This window comes from Aulonocara sp. 'chitande type north' Nkhata Bay, linkage group LG11, assembly GCF_057382095.1.
Source record: "Aulonocara sp. 'chitande type north' Nkhata Bay isolate Kocher_YH1m ecotype deep benthic linkage group LG11, A_spYH_male_GT1.1, whole genome shotgun sequence".
Lineage (NCBI taxonomy): Eukaryota > Metazoa > Chordata > Actinopteri > Cichliformes > Cichlidae > Aulonocara > Aulonocara sp. 'chitande type north' Nkhata Bay.
Window position 1 is genome coordinate 4,958,055 of NC_141354.1, and position 11,784 is coordinate 4,969,838.

Consider the following 11,784-nt stretch of genomic DNA (forward strand, 5'->3'; position numbering starts at 1 on the left):
AATGTGAAAGATGTACCCTTAGGCCCCTCCTCGATTCAGAGATGGTCTTTCCCTTTTCACATAAATGTGTACCATAAACCTATGAATACGGATCAGTATTTAAAGTTTGACTGTCATCATCCACTGGAGCATAAACTGGGTGTCATCAGAACGCTACAACACAGAGCGAACACCATCCCCACAGACACAGCGGCCAGGGAGGTAGAAGAACATCAAGAAGGCCCTGAGTAAATGTGGTTATCCCAGCTGGACTTTTGTCAAAGCGGGAAAGGCAAGGCAAGACAAGGCAAATTTATTTGTATAGCACAATTCAACAACAAGGTGATTCAAAGTGCTTTACAGAGACATTAGAAACAAAAACAAATAAAAAGTATGATTTAAAATTGATTAAAACAAGCAAACAAACAAACTAACTAAACACACACATTTCACACCTGTTCGCGCGATCTGAACCCTTATCGTAAGGGGAGCTACCAGTCCTTCTGTGGACGAGCTACTTTCTATTTTAAATTCCCTGAATTTAAAATACTCTCTAGACCCAGTCTAGACCCAGCTGGGGAGCTACCCAGAGCTCTAATCCCACACCTGTTCGCGCGATCTGAACCCTTATCGTAAGGGGAGCTACCAGTCCTTCTGTGGACGAGCTACTTCCTATTTAAAATTCCCTGAATTTAAAATACTCTCTAGACCCAGTCTAGACCCAGCTGGGGAGCTACCCAGAGCTCTAAACCCACTTAACAAACAAACAAACAAAACAGTATATAAAATCAAAACAGATAAAATCAGAACAGTAGATAAAATCAGTAGTTAATGTAAGTTTTGAAATTTAAGCTTAACAAACAAACAAAACAGTATATAAAATCAAAACAGATAAAATCAGAAATAGATAAGATCAGTAGAAAGGCTCCTAAAGAAAGCTCCTAAAACCCCAACACTTTTTCCAGTTTAAAAAAATGAAATATAAAGTTCACAGATTAAAAAGAAAGCTGCAGATGATCCAGGAGAGAAGAAGGACAACCGCTCCCTAAGAGAAAACCTGTAGTGATCCCGTACGTGTCAGGAGTCTATTTACACTTACAGGCCAGTGGACACTCTTTCAATGATGAGGATGTTCACATCCTGGACAGGGAGGGACGCTGGTTTGAGGGCGGAGTCAAGGAGGCCATTTACATGAAAAGGGAAAGACCATCTCTGAATGGAGGAGGGGCCTAAGGGTACATCTGTCACCATCTTACAATGCTGTGATTGCAGCCATTCCCCAACTCTCTGCGAATGGTACTCATGGTCATTGATCAGTGGTTGTTGATCAATGGTCTAGGTTCAGATGAACAAAATCAATTTTGTGGGACTCCCTGAACAAGTTCCAGTAAGAATCACTGTGGCAGAAATCCACGAACACGTCTCCAGTATGAAGAGTTGGACAGCAGCAGGCCTCGACATGATTGGCTGACTGCAAAAAAAGCTGACTGCACTCGTCGAGCGTCTGGCAGCACAAATGACCCAGCAGCTAATGGATGAGAAACACCCAAAATGGCTGACAGAAGGCCAGTGAGATTATTGAGGAGACTGGCTGTGGATACCGACTACAGAATGGAGCAATCATCAGCCACCTCCTCTACATGAAAGACATCAAGCTGTATGCCAAGATTGAATGAGACATTGATTCACTGATCCAAACCACCGGGATATACAGCAATCACACTGGAATGTCATTTGGACTGCAGAAGTGTAGTCGGATGGTACCAAAGAGAGGGAAGGTAGTCAGAACTGAGAGGATCGTACTACCGGAAGGCAACATTGTCCACCTTGAGGACAACTACAAGTACCTTGAGACAATCCAGCACATAACAGCAGGGTGCAAGATGCCAGCAAGCAGGGCATACATGGAACGCCATTACCAAGTGGACAGCATAGTATACAGTAACATCTGTGCCGAGTATGGACTGGAAGTCTTGAGGTCAAACAAACGTTTGGCTTCACTGCTTTTTCGAGTTTTTGGTTTTTGCCTCAGAACTCTCCCACTGATGTCATTAAGAAACCATTGTCTTGGGTTTCTTAATCCATAACTCAATATGTGATGTCCTGTTTAAAAAAATAAACCAAAAATGCCTTGAGGGTCTGAATGCCAAACCAATGACTAATATTATTGAAGTTGTGAAATATGTGGTGCAATCATGGGAATTATGTATACATTTCATACATTTCTTGCAACTGTGTAGTTACTATCATCTGAATGCTTCTGTAAAGATTAGATGTAGCAAAGATTCTGTGGATAGTGTTATGTGACAATCCTGTGACTGTGTACATCCCAATAATTTTTTTATGTAAGCCAGTGCATCAGATAACACTGTTTTCATAAATGCTAAAGCATACTAGAACCTGGATACTTAGTTCAACTCAGGTCAATTCAATTATTTCAAGGCACTTTTTGTATTCATTTGTTAGAATATTGTAAATATTGCAAGAATAAAAGTACATCCATAGTTCTCATGTGTTTGTCAGCTCAATAGTGTCAGGATCTCTGCAAACTACTGGAGATTAGAGAGTTATCAAGTCCTAAATATAGGCTGATAATCTGCATATTTTCCACAGACAGGAAGCTGTAGATTGTTCATCTGGCTTCACCCATGCTGCAAACTGCTGGAGCAATTAACAGAAATTCAGATGATGCAGTGTCTTTGTTTCTGCCTGGATGATTAATGCTGAAATTCAGACAACCGGCCCAATATGGCTGCCCTCCTCAGGGGTGTAAGCATGTGCAGACGCTAGGAAAAATGATTTCCATATAAATAAATACACGGATAAATAATTTCTATTTATTCATATTCCCTTTCCCCTAAAGAAACTGATGGACATTATGGACAATGCTGGGCATCCTCTGCACACGGCCATAAACAACCAGAAGAGTCTGTTCAGTGACAGGTTGCTTCTCCCCAAGACAAGAACTAACAGACTTAAAAACTCCTTTGTCCCACACGCCATCAGACTGTTTAACTCCTCTCTGGAGGGGAGAGGGAGGGGAAACAGGAGGACAAAGGAGGGGGGAACAACTAAGCTGTAGTGCCTCTGCACCTCACTGTACAATACCTTGTGCAATACTTTTTGTAAATAGTCAACAGTGCAATAGACTCAATACTTGAAATGTGCAATTCACTTGTATTTTTATTTTTTATTCCTATTTATTCTATTTATCCCCTTTGTATATTTTATTTATATTTGTCTCTGTATTTATATATGTGTGTGTGTGTGTGTGTGTGTGTGTATATATATATATATATAACAGTTGTGTAACTGTAACTTCGGTCGTTGCTGTGCTTTTTTTGGAAGTCGAATTTCCCAGAGGAACCCACCCGAGGGATTAATAAAGTTCTATCTTATCTTATCTTATCTTATCTTTCTTCTCGACTGCCTAAGCCTTATTTACATGCTGTTTCTGTCAGCTTTCCTGAGAGTGTGTGTTTTCTGTGTGAAGGCGCTGTGTGTATTAAGGAGGACGATGGAATGAAGAGCAGGTAGACGAGCATCTACCTCTTTGATGAGGGCCATGAAGCGGTTTCCAAAACGCCAGGGCTTGTGTCGGTTGCACTGTAATGAGCTGACAGTGATCTGCTGAGACTGCTGCACAGCAACGGCCACCACGTGCACAGCATCATACATCAGTGCAGCATCCGTCTGCAAACCAAGACAAAGAGGGAGAAACGATCATTAACTGGGAATACAGCACATGACACATTAGCTCATAACACCAGCAAAGATTTGTCCAAAGTAAGGAAAATATCAATATTGTGACGCTCAAATCAACGCCTCACATCAAAGCTCACGTATAGATTTGCATATTTCATGCCATAGGCATGCCCCTGAATATTTTACTGCCAGTGTCTTATGAACTGATAAGAGACTTCTGAAAGCAGCTTGCAAGAAGCAATATATTCTGACAGGGGAAACAAAAAAGTAATATGGGAATAAATCTGACATAAAAGAAGAATATTTAATCAAACTCGAGGTTTTCCAAGTTCATGAGAACATACACTATATATCTTTCATTTTCATTGAAAAAAAGATTATTTAAACGCAACTCTAAATCTTGCTACTCAGCAGAACCTCAAAAAAAAAAAAAGCCACAACAAGCAGACAATTTGAGATACACAAACCCGGTGAGGTTTCCAGTAATAACCGAGTAATGAATTATTATGTGTTTACATCCAACTAAGCTGTTGTTATGAAGAAAATGTGAGTCGTCTGCAAAATAAAAAATATGGGGAAAATTTAAAAAAAATTGTTTGAATAATATAAAAAATAAATAAGTTATGTAAAGAAGTGGAAAAACGAAGAGTCCTACATATATCTAAGCTCTGACAGGACCTGACTCCAGCAGTTGGGAACATGACGGCTGAAAGCCAAACAACATTTCTGTTTTAAAGTTAGAAAGTTGAGCAGCCGCCGAGTAAGCAGCTGTCCTTTAAATGTGTATGATTGTAGCCAGCCTGGAACATATTGCACCTCATAGAGCGCAAGAGGCAAGGCACATCCTAAAGCTTTGGCCCAACACAGAGAGACAGCCTCATGCTCGTACACCACAATTTAGAATCAGCAGTTTACCTAACAAGCATGTCGATGAACTGTGGGAGCAAGCTGGATAATATCCATGTGCAAAGGCAGCAGCCGATGAGGATATTGAAACCAGGAATCTAACTCCTGTGAGTTTGACTTACATCAGGCACGTGAGGCCTGTAACTGAGGGTTTGGGTAGTGTTGTCATGGCGTTACTAACAGAATCTCTTTTTGTTCAGTGATTTGATTTAATACAGATACAACAAACCATTGAGACAAGTGAAACAAACGAGAAACAAAAGCGTGATATGACAAAAGATTCACAGACTGTGCGTGGAAGACGTTACCACCTTTATTTCTGTCAGTATATTCCTACATTGAATTCTTGACAGTCGGTCTAAATAGAAGACCATTGCTGAAGCTATCAGAAAGTGCCAGTCATACACACTTCACAAATGAAGCCTATAATTCTGCAGCTCCTTGCGAAAAAAAGAGGTTAAATTAACGTTTGTCTCGCTTGATTGAAAAGCAATCACAACAGCTCTCCTCAGTTGTTGCACAGAAATCATACCCTAGGGTGCTTGGGAAGGCTCTGTCCTACTGGAAAAAAAACAACAACAAACCTATCAAACCTGTTATTTTCCCACATTTGAGCCCTGATTGAGCGTCACAGTGCTGCAGCTTAAGACTTCATGTGTGTTTTTGTTTGTTCATGTGTGGCTGTGTGCAGTTATATTCATATCCATAGGAAGTGTCCAGGGATGCACTTAAATCAATGATAGTCAGTGAGCTTTTCAAAATGCAAACTGGCTTGAGTGTGTGCCTGGAGGAGTGTGAGGTACTAATAATCTGTGTTAGAAGAAGGTGTTGAGGCAAATGGGAGTGTGAATTTATTTTAGTGTAGGTGTCAATGGAGGCTGTTGATCTTGTGTGCTGGGGGTTAGCATACTCTAACACACTATTCTTCTGAAGAGTCAGGATGAGTATGATCCACTCTGATTACAGAACTGCTAATGCTTCACGTTAAATCAGTGCAGTCTAACAGCAAATGGGAGATAGTCAAAGAAATGCAACATATTTGCGGGGGTTTCTTGTTTTTCGACAGCATGAACTTTTAAAAAAATGCATTTTATTAAGGAAAATATTTTATGTATGCAGCACACGGGTTGTCAAAGCAGCGATGTGTCACTATGGCACCCAAGAATGAGTTTTAAAAGAACCAGCAATCATTGTAACATAAACCAATCGTTTTTTTCTAACCCATACCAAGTTCTTTTAAAGCTGAAACCATTTCTAGTCTTGTCCATCCTGTGGGGGAGGAGGTCACTCCACTCTCTACCACTTCATCCAACTTGCTCCAGAATTTCTCGTTTGCTATCCAACCTGAAGGACTGAGAACATTCAACATCTCCCCTCCGAGTTTAGGCTGGAGTCTCAGGAGTCTGTCTGGCACTGTCTTCATCTCTACAACACTATTGACATAGTCCTCGTTCAAGATGACCCACCTCACACCAGAAATGGATTCAAAGTGTCCTGTCATGGTAAGAAATCTAGATCATGTCAGAACTAGTGCTAGTGTCATTGTGCTTGGTATCCTGCACACACAGTATATCTATCTTCCTCCTCTTGATCATGGGTTTCTCCCTTTACCACATGTAATAATTTAAAGTCCCTACTCTAGAACTTTCCCTCTGCCTTCTAACATGGCTTCTCCCTTTCTTCTTTCACTGTCTTCGTCCAACAGTAGCACAGTTTGCACTGGCACCCTGTAGGCCAACAGAACCCATGGTGGTCATTGTTAACCAGCGCTATTTGGCCATGTCGATGCTCTTCTTGGCACAATCCTACTTACTCATGCAGGCCTAGGACTGGCACTTAGGAGTACACATATAAATAAATGTGTAAAAATCTGTGACATGTATGACTTCAACTTGTTTTTCCAGTGTGAGTGGTAAAATGATTCACATGACCTCTCTGCCCTCCAAATGTGCACTTCTTCAGATTAGTGCATATCAGACTGGACAGATAAAAATCATATGCAGGTTGTAGGTTTGTGTTCACTGGAACTAAGCTCAACTCCTGAAAAACAATCCCACATCAAAATTCCCCCCTGCACAAAACTGTACCGTTGCAATGCAGTTAGACCAGTACTGCTCTACTGGCAACCACCAAGCCACCGGATTGTCAGACTTGTAACACCAGAGGACGTTTCCTCTCTGCACTACAGTCCAGTGGTGGCGTCTTTACACCACTGCGCTTTAAGGCTTGATCCATGAAAACCCATTCAATGAAGCTCTCTACACACTGTTCTTGAGCTCATCAGGTGGCCACATGAAGTTTGGGGTCTGTAGTGATTGGTTCTGGAGAAAGTTATAAGAAAGATATGTGAATGGCTGATTAGAAATTTTAGGATTATGAGCAGTTGAACAGGTCTATGCAGTAAAGTGGCTGCTGAATGTATGTAGCATAAATTTACTAGAGCGACTTTATATCATTTCTTTGTTTTCTGATGCATATAGTTTGATGAGTATAATTTAGCTTTTTTCAGTTTCAACACTTGTAACATTTACCCTGTTTGTAGAAGCAGTCCTTGGTTTTTCACACCTGTTGTCATGGAAATGATTGGAATCCTGATATTCAATGATTTGTGTATATTACGGCTGTCCAAATTCATGGGCTGCATCCTCCTGAGGACCTGTCCTTTGCTCTACGTGGGCCAGGTCCTCAGAAGGTCGGGTGGCCCGGAGGTTTATTCAGCTGTGTGAAAACCCCAGAGGAACCCACCCGGGGGATTAATAAAGTTTAATTTTATCTAATCTAATCTAATAACTTTAATCTCAGCCAAACCGATTTACATACAAACAAATAAAACACTGAAAAAGCCAAACAATAAGATTTTTAGGTTGTCTAAGTGACTTATATATCATGTTTAACCTGAGTAGCAAATGGGTTGGTTTGAGAACAATGTGCCGGGAGTTCACTGTTCTCGGGGGCTCCAGTGACCCTCGAGCTCCTGGTCAGCTATCGAGCTGGTGGGTAGCAGACGTCTCCGAAAATGTCGGAGCACTTTTGCAAATATGCAATATCTTGATAAACCGAGCAGATATTTGAGGTTTACACAGCTACATTCTTGCCTGAAAATATATTTAAAGTTTATTTTGTGACCCAGAAAGATTAATAGGAGCAATATTAAAAACTTAGTAGCGGCCGCCATTGTTGAAAACTGGAATTGGCTGGGACGCGCTATGAATTCTGGGATATCGTGGGCCACGAAGGATACACCCGACCCATCCTTATAATATTCTGTCTGTAACTGCAGGCTTCCTGCAATATACTCTATGTACTTTGATATTTTGTGTACCTTGAACACAGCACTGCTAATGTAGCATGCATGTTTTTATATTAAGGAAGAAAGTGCCCAGAAGAAACCCGGACATTCACAGGGAGAACTCCACACATACACAGATATGCAGAAGGCGTGCTACCCTTCAGTCCTAATACTGAAAAATGAAGGACGATTCAGATTATGTATTTAAATAATCTCTGGTGGCGTCGTCACTCTGCTACCTAAAAAACACATTTATTTTTATTCCAAAACAACAAAGCCTGCCAGTGGGTGGAGAAGTGATACTGTTCGTGTATATGAGATCATAATGACCGTTCAGTGGGCTGTACCTTTTTAAATGGGCACTTTAGTCAACACGACTTTGTGCTTTTGAATGGAAAGAATTCAGCTCCACTGCCATTTTCATTGCAGGCAGTGTTCCTTTTAGTGTTGAGGGCAGGAGCTGCACTCTGTCATGATGCCATCTATTCTCTCTGTTATAAAGCACACAGGCCCAGAGGGAACTCATAATAGCAATGTGACAGCCTGTCAGTCAGTTACACCGTGTATGCTATATACAGGAGAAGTCAGCAGGACTAGAAGTGAACTTGTACAAAAGCCTAATCAAAGTCATAAAAAAAGTATTTAATTTAAATGTGCTCTTAATTAAAATAAGAAGAAGCCAAATGCATTAAGTGGTGTGCAGGAAAGAGAAAAGATGAGCTGAGAATTGCTGGAGGAGTTCTGGCAGGAGAGGTTTGTGTGCCTCTCTGCTTCTCCCTGGTGCGAGCCTCACAAGTACCCGTCAGGCAGACTTGCAAATGATTTAGCAACACCGGCACTTCACTCCATAAACATCTCATTAAAATCAATTATGTCACTCCTGAATGAAATTACAGCTAAATGCTTTAAAAGCTGCTTTTCCCTTGTGTCAGCCAATATGAGCGTTAAACCTTAGACTGTCTATTTTTCCACCTGTCTCTCCCTCTCTCATTCCATCTCTTCCGCTCTCTTTCTTTCACTCTGAGAGTCGGGAAGATTAATTAAATCTCCTAAGCTCAGATTGATTTCAACACTTTTATGAATTGTTAAAATACCCAGGTGGACTTGGAAGCTGCAAAGGTTCCCTGCACCCCAAGCCACCAACCCACATCCCTACTAAACAACCAGCTCATCAACATTGCCATGGAAACAAAATGGCAAGAAACAGCTTTCCCCACACTGGGGATGGGCTGATAATTTCCTGAAGCTTTTTGCAGACTACTCTCAGTAAATGCATGCTCCCTTGCAGGGAGGAAGAGAAGCTAACTTGAGAATAAAGGTTCATAACAGGGTTTGGAAAACTGGCATAACAAAGGATAAACGCACTGACTCACTGACCAGACTCAAGTGATGGTTAGAATTACACACATGTATTTCTCATATACCCCACAGTGTTTGAAACTGCTGGCCTGATAATTGCCACTTAACGTTTTAGTAGAGATTCACATTCAGATAAACAAACACACAGACACACACACACAGCCTACATACACACACACACACACACACACACACACACACACACACACACACAGCCTACATACACACATATGTCTATCTATCTATCTATCTATCTATCTATCTATCTATCTATATATATATCTATATATATATAGATATATATATACACATATATATATATCTATATATATATAGATATATAACCTACGCTATCCAGCAGCTGGATAGCGTAGTGGTTAGACTACACGCCTTTGGAACAGAGGATCGCAAGTTCGATTCCTGCCTGGGGCGTCTGTATCCAGTAAGGGTCCTAAGGCTAGACCCCCTATGCTAAGCAAGCCTACCGCAGACATGAGCGAGACAGATAAATATGAAGGCATGCCGGCTCGGACGTCGCCCGGATCAACAAGGTCCGCGTCAGGTGTTGAGGAACCAGGGCACCCTGATGAAAAGTGGGCTACTGGAACAAGAAGGCATCGGTGGGCAAGGGACGAAAACAGGGCGTTGTTGGAATGCTACTACGCAAGTAACCCCGGCGGAAGGGGCTACATGAATAGGATGAGGGACCTATGGATTCTTCGATACCCAACATCCACAATGACGGCGAAACAACTAGTAGCTCAGTGTTCCAACATTCGAAAGAAGGGACTGCTCTCACAGCTAGAGATTGACGAGGTACAACACAAATGCTACGGCAAGGAGGAGTCAGGACGCCAGGTCAGGGGGGAGATATCATCACCCCCACCCGAGATTGGGTACATAGCCCCAAGTGTGATAGGAGAAGGATCGTTGAGTGCGAGAGGAGCTGACCTGAAAAATAGGATCATGGCCAAGCTTGAAACCTGGATCCCCCGTAGCCGGTTACCAAGATTACGTGAAGTACCCTCAGAAGGTCTGCTAGATGATGTTAATGCAGCACTACGGGCAATACCTACAACCACGATTACCGACACTAACAAGCTGATCTACAATACGGCAGCAGTGATCAGTGAGATGCTTGGCTACAAGTTGAACAGCCACAAGGGGCAGTACCCTCCATGGAGAAGGAGGCTAGAGGGCAAGATCAAAGTAGCACGGAGAGAGGTTAGCCAACTAACGGAGTTGCAGAAAGGTGCGACGAATAAGGTGCCTAAGAAATACAGCAAGCTGTCCATACCTGAGGCCTTGGAAACTGCCAAGCAAAGACTCACAGCCTTGGCCAGCCGCTTGAGGAGGTACACCAGAGAGATAGAAGGCAGGAGAATAAACCAGCTGTTCTCCACAGAACCAGCAAAGGTGTACTCTCAGTGGCAAGGGAACAATAAGAGAACAGCACCACCAAGGCTGGAGACGGAGCAATACTGGAAGAGCATATGGGAGAAGGATGCAACCCATAACGGCAATGCTCAGTGGCTAGAGGATCTGAGGGCAGACCACAGCGACCTCCCTGAACAGGGTCCAGTAACCATCACAGTGGCAGATATCCAAGAAAGGGTCTCCAGTATGAAGAGTTGGACAGCACCAGGGCCCGACATGGTTCACGCCTACTGGCTGAAGAAGCTGACTGCACTCCACGAGCGTCTGGCAGCACAAATGAACCAGCTGCTAGTTAACGAGATACACCCGGAATGGCTAACTGAAGGCCGGACGGTCCTGATCCCCAAGGACCCCAAGAAGGGACCGGTCCCCTCCAACTACCGACCAATAACCTGCCTCAGTACTACATGGAAGCTCCTGTCAGGCATCATATCGGCTAAGATGAACAGGCACATGGGTCAATACATGAGCGGGACACAGAAAGGAATTGGCAAGAATACCAGAGGCGCAAAACACCAGCTACTGGTAGACAGAACAATCAGCCGAGACTGCAAGACCAGACTGACCAACCTGTGCACTGCCTGGATTGATTACAAGAAGGCCTATGACTCAATGCCCCACAGCTGGATACTGGAATGCCTAGAATTGTACAAGATCAATGGGACCCTGAGAGCCTTCATCAGGAACTCAATGGGGATGTGGCGCACAACACTAGAGGCCAACTCCAAGCCCATAGCACAAGTCACCATCAAGTGCGGGATCTACCAAGGAGATGCTCTGTCCCCACTGCTGTTCTGCATAGGCCTGAACCCCCTCAGTTAAATCATTAACAAGACTGGCTACGGATACCGACTACGGAACGGAGCAGTTGTCAGCCACCTCCTGTACATGGATGACATCAAGCTGTATGCCAAGAGTGAACGAGACATCGATTCACTGATCCACACTACCAGGCTATACAGCAATGACATTGGAATGTCGTTCGGACTGGAGAAGTGTAGTCGGATGGTAACAAAGAGAGGGAAGGTAGTCAGAACTGAGGGGATTGAACTACCAGAAGGCAACATTGCAGACATAGAGGACAGTTACAAGTACTTGGGGATCCCGCA

At 42.9% G+C, this 11,784-nt stretch overlaps 1 protein-coding gene across 3 annotated transcripts in view; it reads right to left on the minus strand.

Annotated features, from left to right (window-relative positions):
* Positions 1-11,784, minus strand: part of grik2 (glutamate receptor, ionotropic, kainate 2) — a 346,386-nt gene that overhangs the window by 145,592 nt on the left and 189,010 nt on the right. For all 3 annotated transcript variants that reach the window (XM_086310278.1, XM_086310275.1, XM_086310277.1), the window contains exon 8: positions 3,529-3,672. In XM_086310278.1, the coding sequence (XP_086166404.1) occupies positions 3,529-3,672 (144 nt within the window). The remainder of the gene's footprint in view (positions 1-3,528; positions 3,673-11,784) is intronic.